Raw genomic sequence first — 27,421 nt, 5'->3', positions numbered from 1 at the left:
AAGAGGATGATGGGGGGAATGATGATGAACCCGATCAAGATCCCACGGTTCCATCATCCCAGGTCATCATGTTCATTGGTCTACTTAATCAGAGGTAGTCGACCCTCCTAGGATCACTACTTTCAAAAATGAACTTTTTCCGCTACACATCTGTGGGCTCCGAAAATTCGGCCTCGGCCTCCACTCGCTTTTCTTATTCGGCGAGGGAGTTTTAACGAACTAAGTTTCGGGGTAAATTTTGGAAGGCAGATGGGTTTGTAGATAAGACACTACCCAGAGATTTCGCCCTCAATTTGCGAGGACTTTATGATCTGAGTTCTGGTTTCCTATAGGCGCAAGCCCGTAAAGTTAATTACCCCTCCCGATCACGAGAGAGAACTTTCGATTAAGGCTAGTCATCAATCAAAAACGTATAGAAATACATGTTATCTGGCATATAGTAGCAGCAATGGGTTTGGATGTTGGCAGAAATTAGATTTGGAAATTTGGTTTTGATTTTTGGTATTTAAAATAGAAATTGCACCATCTAGCACTTAAAGCGGATGGTGGATGGATTTTGCTTTAAGTACGTTGATGGATTGATTTCATTTTTAAATATTTTTAGACTTTTGAGATTTTTGTGGAATTTTGCATTCGGTTTTTAAAAATAAGATGAATGATTCATGTGTAGTGGTTAGAAACAAGGCTATATTGGTGACCAAAGAGTACAATGAAATAGAAGGAATAGATTTTGAGAAGACTTTTTCCTCTGTAGTCATACTTGAAGCAATAAGGGCACTTCTAGCATTTATCTGTTTTAAAGGATTTAACATATTTCAAATGAACGTTGCAAGTGTTTTTCTTAATGGGATGATAAAAAGAGGATGTTTATGTTGAGCAACCTCTACATTTTAAAAATTCATAGTTTCCTAATCATGTTTTTAAATTAAAGAAAGTATTATATGGACTAAAATAGGCACCAAGGGCATGGTATAAAAGATTAAGCATTTCCCAACTAGAAAATTATTTTGTTAAATGGAGTGTGGATACCTCTCTCTTCATTCAAAGAGTAAGAGATCACATTCTTATTGTCCAAATTTATGTTGATGACATATTGTTTGGATCCACTGATGAAAATCTTTGTGATGATTTTTAAACAATAATAAGTAAGGAATTTGAAATGAGATTGATGGGAGAGTTGAGTTATTTTCTTAGTTTTAGGATGAAGTAGGAAAACGATTGCACCTTTCTTAGTCAGCCAAAATATGTTAAGGACATTTTTAAATATGAAATAAATAAAGCTAAATTATTAAATACTCCCATGAGTTTCTCATGCCACTTGGATAAGGAATCAAAAGGAAAATATGTTGATCAAAAGAAATTTAGAAAAATTTAGAGGGATGATTAGATCATTACTTTATTTAACTACTAGCAGAACTGATATCATGTTTAGTGTTTGTTTGTGTGCGAGATTTCAAGATGATCCAAAAGAATCTCATTTAACTGCTGTTAAAAGAATTCTGAGATATCTTTTAGAACTCAAAATTTATGGATTTGGTATCCTAAGCATAGAACATATTTTGAAATCATTGGATAGTGCTTTAGATTTTGTGGGGTGTAGGTTTGATAGAAAGAGAACTTCTAGAACTTGTTAATTTATAGTAAACTTTTTAGCCTCCTGGCCTAGCAGAAAAAAGAATTCAGTAGCTCTTTCTACTACTGAAGAAGAATATATTGTCTCAAGAAGTTGTGTGACATAAGTTCTATGGTTAAAACAATAATTAATGGATTTAGATTTTTTAATTGATACTATTTCAATTTTCTATGATAATACTAATGCCATTTATATTTCAAAGAATGCAATTCAACACTCAAGAACAAAGTATATTGATATAAGACATCACTTCATTAGAGATCATGTAACTAAAAGAGAAGTTGAGCTACATCATATAGTAATAGAAAATCAACTTACAGATATTTTCAAAAAATCAATAGCTTTTGAAACTTTCAGCACTTAAAGAACTAGATTGAATGTTATTGATATTCATGCTTGATAATTATAATTCTACAAATTGAAATTGTAGTGTACTTCTTTTTATGTTTATGATTTTTTTTGTTCATTACTTTTTAGGTTTGTTTTATTTAAGTTTTCTCCATTTTATCTTTTTTTTATGTTTTTGATTTTTCATTATGTGTTTTTTTTTTTTTTTGCTTCATTTTATCATTCTTGTTTTATGTGTATTTTATGAATCCTATTTGAAGTATTTTGGAAAAATGTATCTTGATCATCATGTGAAAATATAACATTTTATTTTCCATTCATATTGTACTATCAAAATTTGTACTATACAAATTCTTCAGATTTCACATGGTTTGTTTTCTGTATTGGGGATATGGAATTTTTTTTCTAATCGTACAGTATAAACACATGTTCATCAATACGAATCATAAAATTTTCGTCTATACGATCCTAGCAGGTATTCCAATAACAGTTATTTTTCAAACATTATATGTATGAACACCTGTACATATGTACAATCTTGTTGTCAGTTTACATGTGAATGATCTCAACTATTATGTACAAACATTATTAATTGATCATCCCATTCGAACACCGTTTTCATCTTCTGTTGTCAGTTCGGTCAAAAAATTGTACGAAGCATCTCGTTAGTATCAGCTTTACAAAAAGACATTCTACAGCATTAATTATTTTTGACCGATTTAGTGCAAACAAAAAATCATCCCATACGAAGATCTAAATCATACGTATGAATGTAATTTTTAATTATACAAAATTATTCAAATTCTATAAATTGGAGTTTGTTCTTCAAATTTTTTCAATCATTTTCATCTCCTGTCCCTTTCAATTCTTGTGTTTAAACTTTTTGTCAAATGGCAAGCAGTAGCAAGCGAGCTCGACCTTCCAAAAGTGGTTCATCTCGTTCTGAATGAGATAATAATTTTTTATCTAAGGAAAATGAAAAAGCATTCAATAGGTTTATTCAAGCTAAGATCACCCCTTTATGTCTTCTGATTCAAGTAGAAAATTGTTTTCAAATCATGCCCCTTTTTCAACTCCACTCAATTTTTTGTTCATTCTCACCTTAATCTATGCATTTCATTCTAAGACTTTTTACTATTTTCTTATCAATCTGAGTATGCGAGAAAAATCCAGATACCCATTAATTGAGAAATTTTTAGTGAGGGAAACTCCATATTTTTAGTGAGAGAAAATTTCAAATTTTTATCTTCATCGTTTGGCAGTTTTTTCAGGAATATCGTTAGCCCCTTCGGTCACCACCTCCGGTGGCCAAAAATATGATTGTTCGCCTACCCCTTCTTCCCATATCATTCAACAATCTGTTCGATCAGAGCAATGTGGTGGAATTCAAGATGTTAAGTTCAAGAATGGTCCTTTGATTATTAAGGAACCTACTGGTGTTCCTGTTAAAGTTGTTTCCCCAATCACTGGTAAGGGTTAACAGGTGGTTGAGACTGGAGAATAAAAAACTCTCCAATCTATTAGGAAATTTAGACATAATGATTGTGAAGCATCATCATCATATGTCATGAACTTGTTTGTGAATAAATTTGGCAATGTGATGACTAAAAATGTGATGATCTCAGAGGGAGCCCCTTCAGTTAAAAATAATTGTGATGGTACTTCAACTGTTTGTAGTTTTTTCTCAAGGAGATGATCCAGAATTCATTGTACAAGGAAGTTTAAATAAGGATGTAAGCATTCCGAACAGGACAAATGGAGTTAAACCTTGGTCTAAACGTCCTTATATCAAAATCAATTTATCTAAATAAGAATCATTTCTGTCCGATGATGGGGTTACTGTTAAACTGCATAACCCGAATGTTAGAACCAATTCTGAAAGTCTTCAATTCTCGGTGGTTGTTAAAGTGCTTGGTAGAGATGTCCCAGACCATTTGATAGCAGACGAATTACGACGTCAATGGTTGCATTTTGGGAAATTCCATCTTACGGTTCTTTCCCTAGGATGGGTTCTCTGTTATTTTTTCTCATTGGAATCCATGGAAAGTGTGTTATCGAGTGGACCCTCGTTTTTGAATGGACATATTGTTGGGCTTGACAAATAGATTTTTAAATTTTCTCCTACTTCATTAAAAGGGTTATCATCGTGGGTTTGGATAAGAATGCCTAATCTTCCTCTTTATTATTGGGATGAGATCAATGTGTCCAGAATTGCTTTGTTGGTGGGTACTCCTCTCATGCTAGATGGTAACATATTTCAATGGGGGAGAAGGGACTTTGCAAGGATATGTGTCAGTGTGGAACTTGACAAGCAATTGCCATTGGGAGTATGGGTGGAAGGTTTAGATGGCCCATTTTTTCATGTGGAGTATGAAAAAGTATCCTCATTTTGCTACAAATGCGGGAAAATTGTTCATTTGAATAATGCTTGTACAAGAAAGGATTCGGATGGAGGTGATAAAATTCAAGAGAAGCATTTCATTCTAGGAAAAAGTTTTGAAAATACAGTGAAGATGGAGAAAGCTCATATGGTAATAGATTCAAATGATGACTCAACTTATGGACCTTGGGTCCATGTAAGTTATAAAAGGAAGGGAAAGTTTAAGGCTGCCCCAAATAAAAAAATTTATGTTCCTAAATCATTTCCTGTTAGGATAGGACTTTCCCAACCATAAGCTCAAAATGTTAGCTCTATGGTTAACGAAGTCTCTGGCCATGAAGTAAGAGTGCAAGAAAGTGATGTCCCGGTAACAAAAGGAAATAAAAATGATGAGTGGTGGTTATGAAAGGAGTTGATGAACCAGAGGTTCTTCTTGCTTTTCAAGAGATTTCCACAGGAAATGGTAAGGCGCGGGCTTTTTCAATTAGTTCGGAAAACAACATGTTCAGAATGTTGGATTTCATTGGTGGGGATGGAGAAAATTTCTGCATAATAAAAGTGATCAATTTGGAAGGGGTGGTATAGAGGAGGGTGAGTTGGTGAAATTTGCTATTGGTAATAATAGTTTGAAAGGATCTTCGGCTGATGGGGGAAATGTTGTTGATTCCAGGATAGAGGCTATGGAGGGGATGTTTAATTCCACATGAGGATGTTCCAAACATGAACTTTTGAAGGAGCTGACTTGGCTCGTTGAATTCTTCCTTAAGAAGTAGAAAGGTTGAAGTTTTGAATAATAGAAGGATCGGGGGTCCTTCCCCCTCTGTGGTTAAATGAGTTCCATTGCTTTTTGGAACTACATAGGGAAAATAAAAAGGAAGCCTCTTTACTTAAAAGAAGTTGTGAATGATTGGGATGTTTTTTTATTGGCATTGTTGAAATGAATATTTCTTCTGTTGGCAAGGGGGAGTTATGTAAATTCATGGGAAAGGAATGGACTTCTTCATCTATCCTTCAGATGGCTTGTTAGGGGGAATTATGATTTTGTCGAAATCAGATTTGGCCTCATTTTCAGTATTAAAAATTTCTTCACAATATGTTATTGGGGAATTGAAGATTTTTAAGAATAATAGTACATGGTTGATCTCTACGGTACATGGTAATAGAGATTTGTATAATAGAAGGAGGTTCTCGGAATTTTTGGAATTGTACTCCAGCTCGAGCCTTCCTTCTATCATAGGGGGTGATTTCAATTGTATCTTGTCCCGAGAAGATAAGAGGGGAGAGAAGAAGTTTAAATTTTCTCTCGGCCCTCTAGAAATGAAATCATTTATGAACAATAATGATTACCATGATGTGGGATTTGTTGTACCAATGTTTACTTGGTATAATAATAAAGTTGGAAGCGCTCAAATTTTTGAAAGGTTTGATAGGTGCTTATTGAACACCAAAGCACTTCAGCTGATCCAGCAAGCAACAATGAGGCATTTGGCAAGGGTAGCCTCACATCACTGCCCCGATAGTGTTAAAAATTTTCCATTCATAATTCTAGAAGAAGAAATTTCTTAGATTTAGGACGTTTGGATGTCTTACCCAGCTTCTGCTGCATTGGTTCGTAAGTCTTGGACCACTTCAGTTGGCGATCTGATAGAGGTCCTTAACATGAAATTTCAAAAAGCTTTGAGATCCTTAAATTTTTGGAGTAAAGCAAAAATGAAATATTTATCGGGTTTGAAGGATAAGCTTAAAAAGGAGGTAGATGATCTTCAGTTGGAGGAAGCTAATGATGGTGGGTTATTTAATGTCAAGCTCTTGCTTTTCAGGTCCAAGGTTAATGACTTAAATGTAACGCTCGCTTAGCTTAACACATGGTGTAGACAGAGGGCAAAAGGTGAAGTGGTTAGAAGAAGGAGATAAGAACTCTATAATCTTTCATGCATTTGCGAATGCCAGGAGGAATGCTAATTTCATTAACCAAGTGAAGGATGAGCAGGGAAATCTTGTTGATGTTCAGGGAGATATCGAGGAAATTTTCTTTAAATTCTTTAACAATAAATGGAGGGAGAGGGACTGTATGCTGAGTGGTTGTCCACCGTCCCAATTTAAATTATGCCAGGATGATTGCAGGCTTATGGATGCTGATCTCTCCTTTCAAGAAGTGGAAGTCATGGTGAAATGCTTAAGTAAGAATATTTCTCCTGGAGCTGATGGAATCACTTATTCATTTTTTAAAGCTTATTGGAATGTTATAAGTCAGGATGTTTGGCTTGCAATACTTCAATTCTTTAACATCTAATAAAATGTGTGCTAAGTGGAAGGAGGCGCTTGTTATTCTCATTTCTAAAGTTAAAAATCCTCTTCTTCCTTCTCATTTTTGCCCGATTAGTTTGTGCTTGTCAATTTATAAGATAGTGCTAAGGACTTATTAAATTGACTTATGAAGGTTATCCATAAACTAGTTTCATATGTTCTAGTGGCTTTCAAAAAGGGAAGGACTTTATCGGATAATATTCTTCTTGTTTAAGAACTTTTCAACAAGTTTAGATATTCTAAATCTAAAAAGGGTTTGGTGGCGATTAAAATTGATATGGAGCAAGCATATGATAGTATGGCTTGTCCTACCCTAAAGCCAGTTTTGGAAAATTTCAGTTTTCATTTACACTTTTCTAATCTTTTGATAGAATTTGTGGTTGATCATAAATTCTCTGTACTTATTAATGGAAATAATTTGAAGTGGATTGAAGATAAAAGTGGCTTCAGGCAAGGCTGCCCTCTATCTCAATATTTGTTTATTCTTTGTTCTAAGCTCTTATCCAATGCATTTATTTATAAAGGGAGTTATTTGGGTATCAAAGCTGCTCCTAATGCACCGAAGATCAATCATTTGTTGTATGCTAATGATATTCTTATGTTTTCTGAAGCTAAGTACAAATATGTTAAGAAAATTTAAAGAATTATTTTTTACTATTGCTTGTGGACAAGACAAGTTGTTAATATTTAGAAATCTAGCATTATCTTTGGAAAATCTATCAGACAAAGCACTAGAAGGTTCATCTTGTATTTGATGAGATTCAAGGAGGTAAAGGAGCTTAATTATTTGGGAATTAAAATGGTGTTAAGGAGGCTGGTCTCTTCTAATTTTTTAAAATCTCTTGGAAAAATCTACTTGCAAGTTGAGTGTGTGGGGTAACATGCTCATTTCTTTAGCAGGGAGACTGGTCTTGATCAAATCGATTATTCTATCCATCCCAATTTTCTTTGCTTCCTTGGTACCTATGATCATCCTGAAAGAGTTTAATAAGATGTGTGGAGATTTTATATGGAATAAGCAAGGAGGCAATCGTGGTTTACATTATGTTGCATGGAATGAGCTTTGTAAACCGTTCAATTTTAGAGGACGTGGATTGCATTAAGTCGAGTCAATTGCTGGCCTATTACAAGCAAAGTTTGCATAGAATTTCTATAATAAACATGATTCTCTCTTAAACAAATCATTGAAGGCAAAGTATGGTGATATTTGGAATGCTAATTCTCGGAGAAATAGTTCTAACAGTTGGAAAATCATAATAAGTGGGATGAAAGTTCTTCAGCCAATAGTAAGATGGAAAGGTTGTGTCAGGATCTTCTATCAACATTATAAAAGATGTATGGATTCTAAATAAAAGCTTGGATAGATGGCCTACTTTCATAGCTGTGGAGAACGATGATTTCCCTTCTCTTGAGATGTTCATTGCTGACAGTGACTGGAACTATGCATAATTACATAGATGGTTCGGTCGCAGTTTACTTAATGTTATAACTCAAGTCCAAATTTTCCCAAATAATCTACATGATAAATTGGAGCTGCTTAACAAGTTTTCTGGTAAATCAATTGCTTATTTGGCTTCTAAAACAAGTATAACGAATTTGGAGAGTGTGGATTACGAGAGATGGATGAAAAAGTTGCAATTATCTCCTCGGGTGGATTGTTTTTGGTGGCATGTTTTTAATAATGCAATTCATACTAATGATTTCTTATTGTATAAAAGATTGGTGAATTATAACTCTTGTCCAAGAGGTTGTATGGCAGTGAAAAATTTAGAACATGTTGTGGCTAACTGCTCCAAAATTAAACAAGTCATTGTGCAGTTGAACAAGTGGGGATTTTCAGTTCTGAAGTTTTTCATCTTTTTTGAGGTGTAAAAGGAGATTGAAAGAGCTATCTAAAGGTAATCTGTTTATAGGAATTTTCTATTGCTCGTTGGTGTTCTTTTCTTGGAAAAACAAAAACTGTTTAAAGCATGGAGACAAAGAGCTTGGTTTGGGCTTCATTGCATCAAATGCTATTAGTAATGCTTCCATTTCATTAAATTTTAATCTATTTTCGGATCATTGGGGTGTTAACCAGCTATATTTGTCTTTTCTCTCTTGGCACCCTCCTCCTCCCAAATGGATTAAAGTAAACATTGATGCGGCTCTTTTACAATCTAATAAAGCTGGTATCGACGGAGTCTTCAATGATCACAAGGGAATATTCTTAACTATTTTTTGCTTCAAATGTACTCATTTAGCCATTGGCTATTTGGAATTATTAGCTTTTTGTTCCTTGAAGAAGGTCATCAAACATTGGATGATGGAAACTAAAGGTATTATAATTGAGGGAGATGATGTTAATATCATCAAGTATTTACAAGACTCAATTTGGAAAGCTTATAGGGAGATAAATAAAGACGAGGTGGTGGACTTGTCTTTTCTTAAGGATTTTGGAAGTTTTTTTATTTCATTTTACTTATAAAAATTGTAATAAGTTAGTTGATTATTGAGCTAACTTGGCTTTAGGAGGTGATTTTTTTTGGATGAGTTAACTTGTAATAAGGTTCCTCCTGCTTTTCTTTCTTTGTTAAAAGAGGATTGTGATAGTTGTTCTATCACTCAGTAGTTTGTATTAGGCATTCCATTTCAATTTCAATGCTATTTGCATTTTTATCAAAAAAAAAAAAAGAGTATGCGCGAAAACAACATGAGAATGAACTCCTATGTTTTCCATTAACATGTTGAAATTACCAATTAAGATTTTGGGACTTTTCTACACCTTAGGACTGAAGGGGTTAGGACACATTCAATGATATCTAGAAGTGATTATGATTGGACCATTGTTAATCAAACTCTTATGGGAACAACTTCAATCTTTCATTTGCCTCTAGTTTCTACTTTGAATCAAAATGCTAAGATCATCCAGCATGTCTTAAGGACATCTATCATTCCTAAAGTTGGTGATCGTCTCAATATAACTACTTTGTTGAGTATTAACACATATTATATCTTATCAAACACACCATTAGATGAAGCCCAATTGATTATGGATTTCATCCATAGTTTAACTAACATTAGATTCCCTGTTACCAAAAGAAAGAAGAATATAGCTCTAGGACACCTAGTTGCCTATGTTCTTGAAAAGAAATACAACCTCATTTATCCTAATCTCCTAGATAACATACCTAGTTAATTCACTGATGCCTCATTTCAAATTCTTTCTCACCGGGATCAGGGGGATGAAGGAGAAAATTTTGATGAAAAAGGACCCACACCTGCACCAACTCCTCCTCCTGGATATGATCAACAGTTTTATCAAGACATAATACAGAGATTTCATCGCCTCGAATCTCATATATATCAACATTTTGATTAAGTTCAGACACATTTGGACCAGCAGGATTATAGATATAATGAAGATATGGGTTGGGTTGGAGGACAATTTGATTCTCTTAACACTCAAGTAGCTACCATCAATAGCTACTTCACACAAATCAGTCCTCCACAACCTCCTCCAAATCAAGATCCTCTAAACTATTAGTTTTGTTGTAGTTTGTTGTATGTTTTTATTTTTTTAGTGTTTGTGATTGTATGTTTAGTTGATGTTAGTTCTTGTCTTACTTTATACTTGTTTTGGTTTTTGAGTGCATTGTCATTTCTTTTTATTTTAAGTTATTCTTAAAAAATTATGCGTTTGGTTATTACTGGGTGTTTATTTCTTTTCCTCTAGAATTATCATTTAATGAGTTAATACTGACTAATTTAAAATATTCTTTTAAAGAATTAAAACTTTACAATCTTTCCATCACAAAATTATTTCCTTGGTAAATCTTTTTCTTTTCTCTGATTTTAAATCAAATTATAATAAGATCTAGATAAGAAAAATCTATTTGATGTTTTGGTAAGACATTTGTCTCATTATTATAATTATTACAAAAAAGTAATTTTCTTTCCTTTTATTTTCTTGTTCAATGTGTTATTTTTATTATTATCTTTATAATTCTATTTTGTGCTTTATTTTTTTCTTATACGAGAAAGTTTTTTCTTTTATTTGAAAAATACTCACACAAGCTAAGATTTACTAATTTAGGTTAAGGAAAGAACAAAATATCAAAAGATGCACAAAGTGTGTCAACACTGAAAAGAGGCACAAAATGAGCCCAACCTGAAAAGATACGTGATATAAAATTTAAAATCAAAAGATGTGCCAAATAAAATTCAAAATCAAAAGATGTGTAATGATCGTCAAAATTTAAAAGAGGCATAAAATAAGCCCACACTACATCTAGTTCTTCCCTTTCTATATCTAATTCTTAAAAAGATATATATATATATATATATATATATTTAATAATAAATATTTTCAAGTCTTTTGGTTAATAGTCTTCTAGTTTGTATTTTTGTGTTTTATTTTTTATTTTTAGTTATATGTCAAATTATTCTCATGGGGAGGTTGTTTATGGTTATATTTATTTGAGGTTTTTCTTGTGGTTGGTGTCGTACTTGTTTGTTTTAGGGTCTTCTAGTGTTTGTATTTATTTTTCATCTATTTTGCTTTATAGTTTGTTTTGTGTTAGTCTATAAATATCATAATTAAAAAGAGGGACAAAATTTTATTTATCCTTATAGTCTTTATGGGTTGAAGTGATTTGAATCTGTTAATCTCAGCAAATTGTACAAAGGGTGGATGGATTTTGCTTTAAATGTTTGATGATCAATTTTGATTTTAAATATTTGGATTTGAATTTTTGGAGTTTTAGATTTCATGGATATTTGGCTAGTATTTCGAATATTTGGAATTAACCCCTCCGATTGAGATCTATGTTCAGCATGGCCATCATCAAGGTATTTTTTGGGCATTTCTATTTATTAGTTGAACCTTGTAGACTTTATATACTTGTCGATAGCGGAACGAGTTCAATGCAAGCTTTATGCCTTTATTAGTGAAGTTTTAGTATGAGCCTTGAAGGCTTAGTATGAACTATTAAAACAAATATTTTGGCCGATGCCGCAGCCCTAAATCTATTTAATTTTTTGAGTCGTGTCGAACCCTACCCCATCAAATAGAATGATTGGACTTGAACTTAAGTTAATATCTTGACCCGTGTAACATCCTCAGATATCACGTGTGTGAACACAACACATTCACTAGGGCCAATGCAAGTTTAAGATTGTACTTGCATTTTCTTGTACTTGTGTGTATATATATTATAGTGCATGTATGGGAATATTTTTTGCATGATGGATCTTCCACAGTAGCTCATAGAAGTACGTATTTGTTGCAATTCACTTCTGTATTTTTCTATAGGTGATATGTTGACTGCACAACGAGCCTTCTACAACGATGCGTAGACACTTGGATTTGTTGTACCTCATCTACCTCTGCCTATAGAGGACCAGTGTATTTAACTGATACTGAGTGATTGTTGATTATAGGGATGACTTAATATCCATTGCTTGTTATTTATTATCACCTATGGGTTGACTGATGCATGAATGGAGACTCCTACATTCTGTTGGGAATGCTCGCATTCATGATATGCATTACCTTATGTGCTTGCAATAAGCTTCATTGTTCGCAGGTGGATAGGTATATTCATTGAGCTAAGCGTCGTTAATTGCATGGGATATTACATTTGCTTTGAACTTTTCCAACACATCTTAGTCGATAGTTCATTATATGTTGATATTGGACACTCGGTGTAGTTGCATTTATTATCAGTCTCCTCATATACGTCGATCAGCGAGTTGCTGCATTAGCTCGCATGTATTTCAATGTTCGTGGGGACTATTACAAGCGCTTGTATGTTGACCAGTGTTGATTATCGAACACTACAATATTCACTGTCTACCAGTGATCATCACTTGCAAATATGTTATTGCGTTTGTGAGGGTCTTTTGGCTTCATCATATACATTGATTGACAAATAAATACCTTATGCATCAACCTTCAAAGTTCATGGGTATCAATATTCTTTGTCCATATGTTAATCAACATCTGTCATAAGAGTGCCACTACGTTTATTACATGTACGATAAATCTCTAATCATCGTTAGTGGACATTCATACTTATCCATAATTCTTCTTGTGCTTGACTGTGGAGAGTGTACTATGATTCTTCCATAGTCACTTGCAAGCAAATTGTAGTATCTTCAATCATTCATAACATTTGTTAGTGTTCTCCAATGTATGTAGTAGAGACTACTACATCTTGTTGTAAAAATATTGTGCAGACTATCATCAACTTCAACTTTCTTATTTACAAGGTAATGTTGCAAATCAGCTTCTTTATTTGCTAATTCCCCTTCATACCTTTCTCACGAATGTGCTATATCATTCGTCATGTGATGCTTATGTATGCTTGTTGGGAAATATGTATTTTCACATGCAGTTAAGTAGCATCGATAGCAAAGAGGGACTATTTTCATTTCAACCACATCATTTTATTTGTAGACATGTTATATCTTTTGCACGTCATTTGTCATTGCTTGCCAATGAGTTGTGCTTGTAGGAGTTTGGTATATCAGCATATATTTGTAAACTTCTCTATTTTACCTCTTCTTTATTTGTCACATTCATATCGATTGTTACTTGTGGACAAAATAACAAATCATGATTACTAAGACTTTAGTATAAGTTTTTTCATTCATTCATTGATCTTTATTTGCACAATCAAATTCATTGATTAACACCTATATTTTTAAGGTGATTATTCATTCATTAAGTTAAAGTTTGATTCTTCGTTGTGCAAATTCAATTCTTCTACATTGTGTTCAAGTTCAAGTTCAAATTATTTGAGTCCAATTCGTCGTCATTCAATGTGCAAATTACATGTTGCCCAAATCAAGTCTCTAGTTAATTTATTCAAGTATTGTGTATTTTTAGACCAAATTTCAGTAGCCTCCCAGCGTCTCCCCCATTTAGGAAAAATTTTAGGAGTCTTAATATGCCCGTCACATTAAGAAAGACGTGCACGATCAGTGTCTGGTGACACCACGTCCGTGCTCTTCAACCCCACCACTCCAAGAAAGGCGTGTATGGGTCTTCGAGGGAACCAGTTTGAAAATGCAATTGTTTCCACAACAGCACTGAGGCGCTTACAAGTACTTATACTTTATCCTATTGTGCTATGAAAAGAGCGCACGAGACTCACCGACCTCGCCGCAAGCGTCGCGAGAAACTTCCTCCCACCATGCTAAGAAAATCATGCATGCGAGGTTGCTCGTCAGACTGTAAGTGTCAAAAAGATGACTTTGGATGATTTTGAGTTGAGGGATTATACCTTCACGATGGTGTGTAACGACAGCAAATAAAAATGCACAAAATACACATTTCTTGTAAAATCCCTTCTCTCATTTTTTTATCATCATTTTTTTCAAAACCTCCTTCTTTCTTCTTTTTTTAAAGGTTAATCTCCAATCATTTTTGTCATTTTCATTATTTTTGCAAACAATTGATATTCCCAACACTTATTAATACGATTAGTAGCAATAAAATATAACAAAGACATTCTTAACACAAAGGTAAAGTTCGTTTTATAATCAAATGCCGTTAAGATAGTGTCGCGTGTTAATTTCCTCAATTTGCTCGTCATTTCCTCGAGACCATCGTCGATCTCACTGCACGATTTGAATTGAACAAATTTGCAATCAATTTTTAGTATCGATGACGTTTTGAATGCAACAGCGAAATTTGTTTTATGGCCAAACGTCGTTTGAGCAACATCACATGACAATTTCATCGAATTGTGTGTTTTGCCTCAAGATGTGTGTCGATCCTCATGCATGGCATTGATTGATTAAATTGACTGTCATTGGGTATTGACGACGTCCCGAACGCAACGACAAAATTTATTTTACGATTGGACGATATTTTGGTGACATCGCTCGCTAATTTTCTGGATTTGCTCGTCATTGTCTCGGGGTTAGTGTCATCGCCTCAAACAACCCCAATTGAATAAGTTGACATTGATTTTTGGGTGTTGACGATGCTCCGGTCACAATAGCAAAATCCATTTTGTCATCAGATGTCATTTGGACAATGTGGCACATCAATTTCGGGTGTCAGTCATCCTTTTAAACCAATTTGATTGCGAGAGGTTCCCACTTAGGCGAACTCGACGCCCTGATTGCAACGACATAATCCATTTGACAATCGGAGGTCGTTTGACCTTTCATTGTGTCGCATCGACGCACGCGTCATTTGATTTGCCGGTTTTGTTTGATGCATTGGGGTCTATAGAATCTTAATTCAAAACTTAGCTAGACAAAAAAGAAATTTGATGATAGTATTGTATTTAATAAATCATATTCACCCAAATGTATCCATCGACATTCACAACGTCTACCCTACAAATTAAAATCACCCAAATGTATCCATCGTCATTCACAACATCTATCATACAAAATATAATCAGGAGACATCGATATGAAAATTGCTAATCATTACTATAAACACATCCAAAAGAGGAAAGATGAGAACAATTGTCTCTTTGATTGGTATCCAACTCTCTCTCTCTCTCTCTCTCTCTCTCTCTCTCTCTCTCTCTCTCTCTCTCTAAGCAATTAATTAGATAAGATGCTAACTAAATTCCGCAAAACTATGTATGTTAGCTTTTGAAAGTTATGAAAGCTGGCTAATCAATCATGAATGAAATTTCATTTGAAAGCTGGCAAATCAAATGGAATTTGCTAACCAATAGTTAAATTGGCTTGGCTTGTTAAATGAATAACTCAGAAGTTCTATTATATTTGGCACATTAATTTATCAAGTTGAACACGAATTATTTACAAACATAATATATCCTTAGGACTCGGAGTAATAAATAAAATTTAGAATATATGTCACGACATAAATATAAATAAATATTTTATCTATAAATACACATAATAGAGCTACTACAGAACAAAACACAATTAAACAAGCTTACTTGTTTTTAGCTCGCCCAATAAATAAATATATAAAAATTAGTCAAAAATAAACTAATTATAGAGCCAAACACAACCAGATATAAACAGCTAATTTATTTAACATCCCTAATAAGGAATATATACCTAATATATTTTCGTACATGCATCTTGATTTTGGTCACTTTTGAGTCTCTTTCATTATGGACTAATGCATTCTGTATTCTTTTTGACTGAGATGTCTCCTTACCTGCATGCAGTAGGAAGAAGGATTCAGAATGAAATTTCATTTGATGTGTAAAGTAGATCACACTTTAAAAGATTGTATTACATGTAAGATAACTCAGAGAACAATATCCAAAAATGGAATAACACCAACATATATATTTGCATATTGCATCAGAATAATGGAAAACAGTTCAACTGTGTAGTATCACAATATGTTATTCTGCTCAGCCTGCATTACAGGATCTTGTCGGTACATTAGGTCCTAATTTTGTAGGGCAAAAATCGTGCATTGGTTTGGATTTACATCATGAAAATTTTGGGATGCAAAAAAAAAATAGTATTCTTTTGTTAGATATGCCTTCAAACACAGTAGGGAAAGAAGAGGGACAGATAAATAAAGCATCGCTGAGCTTGCTTGTCGCTTTTGGGTGTGTTCGAGAAAAATAGGAGAGAAGAATGAAGACCTACCCAGCGTAATCAAAAAATGTAAATACATGCGAGACCTGTAAGAAGTGTTGTTATTAAAACAGACACAGCATTCACCGCATTGTTGTCAAGAACTTCCATTCCTGAAATTCTGATTACAGTAGGTGTTTTTCTTCCAACCACCTTCAAAGAACAAGAAACAAGTTTCAGCTATCACAAATGAGAATATAAAAGAGCTTTTATTACCGCTTTTCTTTGCAAGCATAGCAATCACTTTCTTTCAAGCAACCTAACACAACCGATTCAGCCTAGAAGATGGGTCATCACTTTAAAATGCTGTCTTCAAAAACTTTCTTAATTTCTTTCCTTTGCTTAATTGATGAACTAGTTCGTTGATTGATGGAAAATCTCAAATTCACAAAAATAGAATAATACTGTTAAAAAGGATAGATTGAAAATGGTATAATTACTTTCTTCCGCAAAGTGCAAAATCCACTAAATTGGAGCGTTGCACCCAATATAGAATCAATTAGGCTTCCGCAAAGCCCAGCAATTGCAGCAATAGGAACTGCAAGCAGCTCTCTCCGCACAACATGAGTACCACATGAAACTGAGAGCCAACCGACCAATACAAAAGTCGATCCTATAACTAAGCCAGCTGCGGCAGCTGCTAGAAGGCCTTCTACAGAAACTGCGCCATTGGTGCCCTTTCGAACTTTCTGATCATGTAAAATATAGATGATTAGTGTTCATTCTTCTTATTACCGTTCTACCAAATACACAAAATACAAAATGAATTACTGGAATGCAAACAATTTGACAGATTACATCTGAAAAGAGATCAGTAGATTCAGGTGGAATTAACATCAAGATAATTTGCAGAAATATGTTCTCCCTCACTAATTAACATGAAAGGTACAATGATAAGGACTGGAGAAAATATATAATGGCTAGCTGTTAAAAAGAAGTGCAAACTAGAGATAAAGCAAAAAACACTCAACAGCAATGAGAGTAAGGATCCATCCAGCTAATTCTTACGGGATGATAGACATTTTCCCTTACTAAAAGCTACTCTGACATGAGCTTTTGATGATTATTTATATGTCAAACCCATGCTTTGAATTTTTACTTTTTTTTTTTAAGAGATGAAATATGTCCCATATACTTTATAAAGGAGCACATCAACTATAAAATTTAAAAAAGAATCAAAAAGGGACAAACCCTTGATACAAGGGCCAAAAAAACATAATCCCATGATATTTTTTCTAAAAAATGAACAAATGTGCTATAGTAGGGATTGAACCTATGATCTCATGGGTGGGTGTTGGTATATGAACAAATAAGCCAAAGCCTAGTTCGTATGCTTCATATTTTCATGTGATATAAGATGTATCGAAGGCTAAGTCTTTTTAATGAGTCGTAATGCAATGAAATGAGATGCATTTTAAATATAGATATGTTTTGCAACTTTTTATGCATATTCTAACGAATATGCATTACTATTACACCCAACAGGAGAAAAAAAAATGCATGAAATATTTATAACAAAACCAACTATTATAGATAATTATTTTATTAACAATAATGAACAATAGCAGCAGCATCAACAACAACAACAAGCCTTTATCCCACTACATAGGGTTGGTTATATGAATCTTTTCTCCATTGTGTCCTATTAAGAGGCAAATTCTCATTTGAATCTAATAAAATTAAGACCATTTTTAATACTTTCTCACAAAGTCCTTTTAGATCTATTTCGACATTTTTTAATATAGACCAGATTTAATATATCTATACTCTCCTACGAGGCTTATTGGAAGACTGACATTTTATGTAATCAAGCCATCTAAAGATGATTCTCTCTATAATCTTATATGCTACTAGAACTACTCCAACCTTTTTGCGCATATACTCATTTTGCATTTGGTCTCTTAAGTATAAAACTACTCATCCACTTAAGCATCCTCATCTTAGCAACATTTAAAATAATTTTATACATCTCTTTTAAAGGCCAACATTCTATGTCATAAAGCATTGCAAGTTTCACCACTATCTAATAATATTTATTATATTAACACTAACAACGAGCAAGAAAAAAATTGATCTTTAAAATTTTTCAATGGACCACCTAAATAATTTAATCACAAAGCTTTGAGATCACATATAGAAAAATAATAGATCAAGATTTTCTGCATAAAATGAGAATCCAAATGCCTTAAATTTCATTAAATTCAATCACACTTTGCAACCAAATAATAAATCGAGGATACAACTAAAATGAAAAGAAGAGAGAGAAGAATCCAAAAATCCTGAGGAATTGGAAGAAGAAGAGTTTACATCCAGGAGGAAAAAAAAATCCTCAATTGAACGGCACACAGTGTGTTCTCTTATCGTGTATAACATGATATGTAAAGTGGCCGAAAACATCAAGAAATAAAATACGTGGATTACATCAGATTTTTAAATCCCGATTTTGGCTGGAATGTAAGCCAAAATGACTTGAAACATATATATGGCAAATCCATCATAAGGTATATATGGCAGATCCGGTACAATCCCAAGACAAAGATCAGATCACTAAGAATAAGGTATGGGATTTATTTGAGTACCTTATGCTAGGTCTGTCATAAGGTATAGCATAGTTATAATCAATTGATAAAAAAAACCTACACAGAAAACAGTTAACCAATACATCGAATATAATATCTATTATAGGATAGAAAAAAAAATGAACCTCAAGATGAAGATAAATGTAAGGTATTTCCGCTGCAACAATATCTGAAACTCAACAACAACCCTAGAGAAATATATAAAGGACTCAACTAAAAATGAACTTTTTTCCGCTACACATCTTCTAGATTGTTCTCCACCAAAAATTTATTTTCTGTTGGCATCCCATCTCTGTTGAGTGGACATCAAATCATTCTCCATCAACCACACTCTAACCACAAATTCAAATAAATCTCTAATACAAAATGAAACTAAGGGATGCCTCAAACTAACTCTCAAGACCCGCAAAGAGTAGTAACACTTCTCTTTAACACTACTAACTAGCTGGGCAACATATATGGAAAGGGCTGTAAACTCCGTCTTGTACTACATCATTGTCTACTGGCCTATCCACCATCAAATTTCTTTATCTACTGGCCTATGTTCTGTCTCTCCATGTAACATAAACACAATTAATAGATCCTTTCTTCATTTAATACATCACATACTATCAAAAGATATTGTTAGACCGGTCCATTCGATTGGTCCAGGTGGTCCAGGTGGAACCGGCCCAGGCACGAACAAGGCGGAACATCTCTGCCTCATGCGTTGGCCGCACGTACCGCAAGTTCACGGGAGCTCATTTAGGAAAGTTTTTGAATGAATTTTAGGAGAGAAATTGAATGTAGGGATTGTTTAGGGATTTTTCCTTTTGATTTGTACGTATGCATTTTTTTTTTATTTTAACCAGCATTAGAATTTGGCTGAAATTTGAGATCTCTTTGATTTCTTTTGGGCTCTAACGGCATATGGATTTGGACAGAATGATCCTCCTCTCGAATAGAAGATCAATTATATCTTGCTATTTTCCGTTTCTATTTCATCAAATAATATAAATTTATAATGTTTTCCTAGTTTTGTTTGGATTTTTGCGGAGAATTCTCCATGTTTTCTAAAGATTGATAGGAAATACTTGAAATCCACAACTGTTTCCTATAAAATTGGTATTAGAGTAAGTCTTAGGACCATTCTGGGGCTAATTTGGGCAAATTCTGTCGGCTGATTTTTGGCCGAAAAGGAGAAAGTTGTTGTTTTTGTAATCCAAATCCAAAATTTTTTGGATCTACAAAAATCTGAATCGAGATGGCGGCCAAGAAAGTAAATACGCTTGAAGAAAGGCTTGAAGGGGAGATGAATCAAATCAAGACGACAATTGGGGAAAGGATTTCCTCCATGGAAGAACAAGTAGCCAATCTCTGAGACATGATGAAGAAAATGTTGGAAATCCACAACCAAATGGCGGCTTCCGTGGCAAAAGGGGTGAAAGGGAAAAGCATGAATTCTAAAATTCGTAGGGTGGAAGATGAGGAAATCGTGGAGGGAGAAAGAAGAAAACCCTATTTAGAGCCTTTCCAGAGGAAGGATAGAGGAGGTAGGTATGGGAAAAGGGATGGGTATGGAGGGGCAGAGAAAAAGGGTGCTGATTGCGAAAGTCGATAGGGACATTATGGTCGCTAAGGTACTGATTTTGAAGGAAGAAGGGGGGAATTCAAAGGAGGTTTGGGCTATGGAAAGGCAAGGGAAGACTCAGAGATATGGGGTGGGCCGAGCACTTGGGAGAGAGGAGGCTATGGAAGAATAAGGGGGAATAGTGGAGATTAGAATGTGAGTAAGCTGAAGATGCCCATATTTGAAGGGGATGATGTGTACGGGTGGATTTATAAGGGGGAGAGATACTTCGCCGTCAATGGGCTGACGGAAGAGGAGAAGATAATAGCGCTAGGCTTGTGCTTGGAAGGGAAGGCGCTGTCATGGTACAAATGGAGAAACCAGAGGAGACCTATCAAGAGTTGGAGAGAATTCAAGGATGCATAATAGAACATTTCCAAATAGGCCGGGGAGGAGATTTCTATGAGCAGTTCTTTATTCTGGTGCATGATGGATTAGTAACAGACTACCCAGAGCGGTTCGAGCACCTGGCTAGTAGAGTGGAGCGATTATTATATATTATATTGGAGGGGAACTTTATGAAGGGGTTGAAGGAAGAGGTCCAAGCGGAAGCAAAAATTCTGATGCCTAGTGACTTGGGGGAGGCCATGAAGTTGGCACAACATTTGAAAAATAAAAAGAATCTAGAGAAGGGAGCCAAGTGCAGCAGCTCAGCAAGCTCTTATAAGATGACGACCACCCTTCTAGCACCTAAGGGGCCTGCATCAAGCAACATTAATGAGACCACTAGGGAGAAGCCAGTAGGAGGAGGGAGTGGGGAAAATTTCAAGAGGCTAACAGAGAAGGAAATGCAGGAGAAGAGGGCAAAGGGGGTGTGTTTCAGGTACGAGGAGAAGTATATGCCAGGACATCAGGGTAAGGATCGAACTCTTAAGATTCTCACTGTTTGTGATAACGAGGAAACTGATGAGGGAAGTGAGGGGGAGTTAGAGGAAGAGATGGAGGAGAAGTAGCATTTGTATCTGACCGAGGTTTCCTTGAACTTAGTGGTAGGATTCACTATGAATCATAACATGAAGGTGAAGGGGGATATAGAGGGAAGAGAGGTGGTAGTGCTAATTGATAATGGGGCTACCCAAAATTTCATTTCCACTCAAGTCGTCGACTAATTGGGAGTGAAATTGGTGGACACCAGTTGTTATGGGGTGATGATGGGTATAGGGAAGGTGGAAAAAGGCCAGGGACTTATAGAGGAGTGGTGTTGACCATCCAGGGGATTCAAGTAACGGAGGACTTTCTCCCACTAGAGTTAAGAAGTACTGATGTCATCTTGGAGATAAAGTGCTTGCAAACCTTGCGGGATGCCAAGGATAACTAAGGAGCACTCACGATGGAATTAATGGTGGATGGGAGAATGGTGGTTATAAAGGGGAGATGCAAGGTTATCCAAAGTCATGGTATCACATAAGACCATGGTTAGGGGACTACAAGAGGTGGGGGAAGCTTATCTGTTGGGATTACACAAGCTAGATGTGATCAATACCCCTCGCACGTCTTCGCCATCGTTAAAAGGGGGACTGAGGGGATGAAGCCCGGCTCTCGCTCTCTCTCTCTCTCTTGACCTCTCTGCTTGCTCCTTTCTGCTCTACCCCCAAGTGCTCTTCGATCCTTTGTGGTCGTCCGACTCCTCTCCTTCTATGACTTCCCCTTCCAGTTGGATCGGAAGCTACAACATTCGATCGGAAGCAACGAAGGGAGCTCGCTCTTTTGCGAAGTAAAGGTGACTTTCTCTATGTTGCAAGATTCTTCAGCGCCTTCGTTGTTGTCTGACTTCGCCCCACGACGTTGCCTCCCTGTTGTGTTGAAAGTTATAGCATTTTGACCTAAAGAAATGAAGGGTTCTCCGCACGCTGTGAAGACAACTTTCTCCCCTTTGGCGGCATCCTCGTTGCGGTCCAACTTCACCCATCAGACGGCATCCCTTCCTATGGGATCGAAAGTTACACATTTTAATCGGAAACAAGGAAGGTAGCTCCCTTGCTGTAATGGTAACTTTCTCCCCTACATGGGCTTCTTCAGCCAAATCATGTAAATCCTATGGCCGAACAATCCCTTGGGGCAAAAAATGGGCAAATTATTAGGTGAGGTGACCGAAGCCATCTCTGCGTTCGGTCGCCAATAGAAATGCGACATCTGTAAGGCATTTTTTTAATTTAATATGTTTGCTTTATGTTTTGTCAGAGTTAGCGACCCGACCCGATAACGCAGAGAAGAAATGGACTTCTCAGCGAAGAGGGAGGTGGAAGAGGGCATGGAAGAGGGAGTGCATGAATCGGAAAGGATGTATGAATCGGAAGGGCTGGTGTATGAATTGGGATCGGAACCTAACTTAGCCGAAAATTCCTCTGGTTTGAACATATCGGTAAGTTTCTTGGAAAAACGAGTTAGAAAGTTGTAAACAGTCAGTTTTAATATTATCGCCGTAGAAAGAAGACGTAGGTTTCAGCTCATTAGTCTTAGGATCTTTGATTTTGCGATTTTTAAGCAGAATAAATTTCTTTTGTCGAAAAAGTAAAAAAAATCTAATGTTGTTGTTGGTTAGTTTTGATTATTGATTTTAGGATAAAGATGATAAATAAAAAAACTGAACTTGTTGCGCTTTAGTTGCGCTTTAGTTGTGCTTTACTTTCTCTTTACTTGCTCTTTCAGGCTGTTTATAAAGATGAGACAGAAGCATATGAATGTTTTTGCACTTATGCTCATGATAATGGTTTTAGTGTCCGAAAGGATCATCACAGTTTTTGGCCAAATTCTAGAAAGATAAAATCGAAGGACTTTGTTTGTTCAAAAGCTGGTTTCAAGAAAAGTGATGATCATAATTCAGGAAAGAGAAAGAGATTCACTAGACCAGTTGTCAGAACTGGTTGTCCAGCCATGGTGAGGTTTGTCACAGATGAAGATGGTTACTGGCATGTCAAAAGATTTATTGAATCCCACAACCATGAATTAGCTAGCCCAGCCGATCGACACCTTTTAAGATCATGTAGGAATATCAGAATAATGGAAAACAGTTCAACTGTGTAGTATCACAATATGTTATTCTGCTCAGCCTGCATTACAGGATCTTGTCGGTACATTAGGTCCTAATTTTGTAGGGCAAAAATCGTGCATTGGTTTGGATTTACATCATGAAAATTTTGGGATGCAAAAAAAAAATAGTATTCTTTTGTTAGATATGCCTTCAAACACAGTAGGGAAAGAAGAGGGACAGATAAATAAAGCATCGCTGAGCTTGCTTGTCGCTTTTGGGTGTGTTCGAGAAAAATAGGAGAGAAGAATGAAGACCTACCCAGCGTAATCAAAAAATGTAAATACATGCGAGACCTGTAAGAAGTGTTGTTATTAAAACAGACACAGCATTCACCGCATTGTTGTCAAGAACTTCCATTCCTGAAATTCTGATTACAGTAGGTGTTTTTCTTCCAACCACCTTCAAAGAACAAGAAACAAGTTTCAGCTATCACAAATGAGAATATAAAAGAGCTTTTATTACCGCTTTTCTTTGCAAGCATAGCAATCACTTTCTTTCAAGCAACCTAACACAACCGATTCAGCCTAGAAGATGGGTCATCACTTTAAAATGCTGTCTTCAAAAACTTTCTTAATTTCTTTCCTTTGCTTAATTGATGAACTAGTTCGTTGATTGATGGAAAATCTCAAATTCACAAAAATAGAATAATACTGTTAAAAAGGATAGATTGAAAATGGTATAATTACTTTCTTCCGCAAAGTGCAAAATCCACTAAATTGGAGCGTTGCACCCAATATAGAATCAATTAGGCTTCCGCAAAGCCCAGCAATTGCAGCAATAGGAACTGCAAGAAGCTCTCTCCGCACAACATGAGTACCACATGAAACTGAGAGCCAACCGACCATTACAAAAGTCGATCCTATAACTAAGCCAGCTGCGGCAGCTGCTAGAAGGCCTTCTACAGAAACTGCGCCATTGGTGCCCTTTCGAACTTTCTGATCATGTAAAATATAGATGATTAGTGTTCATTCTTCTTATTACCGTTCTACCAAATACACAAAATACAAAATGAATTACTGGAATGCAAACAATTTGACAGATTACATCTGAAAAGAGATCAGTAGATTCAGGTGGAATTAACATCAAGATAATTTGCAGAAATATGTTCTCCCTCACTAATTAACATGGAAGGTACAACGATAAGGACTGGAGAAAATATATAATGGCTAGCTGTTAAAAAGAAGTGCAAACTAGAGATAAAGCAAAAAACACTCAACAGCAATGAGAGTAAGGATCCATCCAGCTAATTCTTACGGGATGATAGACATTTTCCCTTACTAAAAGCTACTCTGACATGAGCTTTTGATGATTATTTATATGTCAAAGCCCATGCTTTGAATTTTTACTTTTTTTTTTTAAGAGATGAAATATGTCCCATATACTTTATAAAGGAGCACATCAACTATAAAATTTAAAAAAGAATCAAAAAGGGACAAACCCTTGATACAAGGGCCAAAAAAATATAATCCCATGATATTTTTTCTAAAAAATGAACAAATGTGCTATAGTAGGGATTGAACCTATGATCTCATGGGTGGGTGTTGGTATATGAACAAATAAGCCAAAGCCTAGTTCGTATGCTTCATATTTTCATGTGATATAAGATGTATCGAAGGCTAAGTCTTTTTAATGAGTCGTAATGCAATGAAATGAGATGCATTTTAAATATAGATATGTTTTGCAACTTTTTATGCATATTCTAACGAATATGCATTACTATTACACCCAACAGGAGAAAAAAAAATGCATGAAATATTTATAACAAAACCAACTATTATAGATAATTATTTTATTAACAATAATGAGCAATAGCAGCAGCATCAACAACAACAAGCCTTTATCCCACTACATAGGGTTGGTTATATGAATCTTTTCTCCATTGTGTCCTATTAAGAGTCAAATTCTCATTTGAATCTAATAAAACTAAGACCATTTTTAATACTTTCTTACAAAGTCCATTTAGATCTATTTCGACATTTTTTAATATAGACCAGATTTAATATATCTATACTCTCCTACGAGGCTTATTGGAAGACTGGAATTTTATGTAATCAAACCATCTAAAGATGATTCTCTCTAATCTTATATGCTACTAGAACTACTCCAACCTTTTTGTGCATATACTCATTTTGCATTTGGTCTCTTAAGTATAAAACTACTCATCCACTTAAGCATCCTCATCTTAGCAACATTTAAAATAATTTTATGCATCTCTTTTAATGGCCAACATTCTATGCCATAAAGCGTTGCAGGTTTCACCACTATCTAATAAGATTTATTATATTAACACTAACAACGAGCAAGAAAAAAATTGATCTTTAAAATTTGTCAATGGACCACCTAAATAATTTAATCACAAAGTTTTGAGATCACATAAAGAAAAATAATAGATCAAGATTTTTTGCATAAAATGAGAATCCAAATGCCTTAGATTTCATTAAATTCAATCACACTTTGCAACCAATTAATAAATCGAGGATACAACTAAAATGAAAAGAAGAGAGAGAAGAATCCAAAAATCCTGAGAGAATTGGAAGAAGAAGAGTTTACATCCAGGAGGAAAAAAAAATCCTCAATTGAACGGCACACAGCGTGTTCTCTTCTCGTGTATAACATGATATGTAAAGTGGCCGAAAACATCAAGAAATAAAATACGTGGATTACATCAGATTTTCAAATCCCGATTTTGGCTGGAATGTAAGCCAAAATGACTTGAAACGTATATATGGAAAATCCATCATAAGGTATATATGGAAGATCCCGTACAATCCCAAGACAAAGATCAGATCACTAAGCATAAGGTATGGGATTTATTTAAGTACCTTATGCTAGGTCTGTCATAAGGTATGGCATAGTTACAATCAATTGATAGAAAAACCCTACACAGAAAACAGTTAACCAATACATCAAATATAATATTTATTATTATAGGATAGAAAAAAAATGAATCTCAAGATGAAGATAAATGTAAGGTATTTCCGCTGCAACAAGATCTGAAACTCAACAACAACCCTAGAGAAATATATAAAGGACTCAACTAAAAAATTGGGCATAAAACAAATTTTGCTTCAAGACAAAAATAACATGAAGAAACAAAATAATGCTTTACTCGACTAACATATGCATAATCAGTTTCAAGGGGTACAAATCGAAGAAACCTTCATTTATTCATAATCAAGTGATTAGTAGTATATACTCATGAATGCTTTCAAAGGTGTCTCATAAATAGCTACCAGGTCTTGATGAGGGTACTCTCTCTTAATAGGGGTTCCTTAAAAAAACTTGTTTGGGAACTACAAAGGGACTCGCTCAAAGGGACCGATGTGCTCAACTCACCCGAGCCTACTGTGAAGTTTTCCCTACAATATATGAACTAGGGCTCCACGTCAAATCACCATGCGCCACTACCTCTCTCACTGGCTATACCACAAATAATCCTGACTCGCCCAAGTCAGCTATAAGAAGCATCTACTTAGAAGACACACTGTTCAACCACAACCATCCGACTTAAAGCTCTTTCATTTCAATATCTCGATCTCCTTCCCCCTTAAGGATACATAAGATCTTCTACACAAGTCATTTCTCATGCACGATCATTTGCTAGGGTTCACTCGTAGACTCACCTATATCGTAGTCGATCCAGAGAGCTTGCTTGTTAACTTCACCCTCCTCCAGCCTATCCGGAGGTGACACATGCTAGACTAGGCATGGGCTCCGAATATTCACACCCCGGCCTCCCCTGCTTTTAGGAGAGTTTTAGTGAATTAAGTTTTGGGATAAATTTTCAAAAGACAAATTGGGTTTGAAATAAAACACTACCTAAAGATTTCGCCCTCATTTTGCGAGGACTCTAGATCTGAGTTATGGTTTCCTATAGGCGCAAGCCTCTATAGTTCACCTCCCAATAATGAGAGAGAACTTTTGATTAAGGCTAGTCGTCAAACATATACGTATAGATACG

The 27,421-nt window shown here is 35.2% G+C and overlaps 3 protein-coding genes across 3 annotated transcripts; 1 reads left to right on the top strand and 2 right to left on the bottom strand.

Annotated features, from left to right (window-relative positions):
• Positions 1-15,481: 15,481 nt before the first annotated feature.
• Positions 15,482-16,960, bottom strand: LOC110099675 (protein PGR; the record flags this gene model as incomplete). Its single annotated transcript, XM_028700000.1, has 3 exons — positions 15,482-15,807; positions 16,289-16,394; positions 16,682-16,960. Coding segments are annotated over 3 exons (519 nt in total), but the record flags the coding sequence as incomplete, so codon positions are not given.
• Positions 16,961-22,644: 5,684 nt separating this feature from the next.
• LOC110099676 (protein FAR1-RELATED SEQUENCE 5-like) lies at positions 22,645-23,453 on the top strand. The gene is made up of 2 exons (XM_020826896.2): positions 22,645-22,791; positions 23,079-23,453. The coding sequence occupies exons 1-2, from the start codon at positions 22,645-22,647 to the stop codon at positions 23,451-23,453; spliced, it is 522 nt and encodes a 173-aa protein (XP_020682555.2).
• LOC110099677 (protein PGR-like) lies at positions 23,454-24,425 on the bottom strand (the record flags this gene model as incomplete). Its single annotated transcript, XM_028699999.1, has 2 exons — positions 23,454-23,859; positions 24,147-24,425. Coding segments are annotated over 2 exons (411 nt in total), but the record flags the coding sequence as incomplete, so codon positions are not given.
• Between the last annotated feature and the right edge of the window lie 2,996 nt (positions 24,426-27,421).

Source organism: Dendrobium catenatum, unplaced genomic scaffold (assembly GCF_001605985.2).
Source record: "Dendrobium catenatum unplaced genomic scaffold, ASM160598v2 fragScaff_scaffold_1427, whole genome shotgun sequence".
NCBI classification, from domain to species: domain Eukaryota; kingdom Viridiplantae; phylum Streptophyta; class Magnoliopsida; order Asparagales; family Orchidaceae; genus Dendrobium; species Dendrobium catenatum.
The sequence above is the reverse complement of the archived record's forward strand: the minus strand, read 5'-3'. Positions and strand labels throughout refer to the sequence as shown.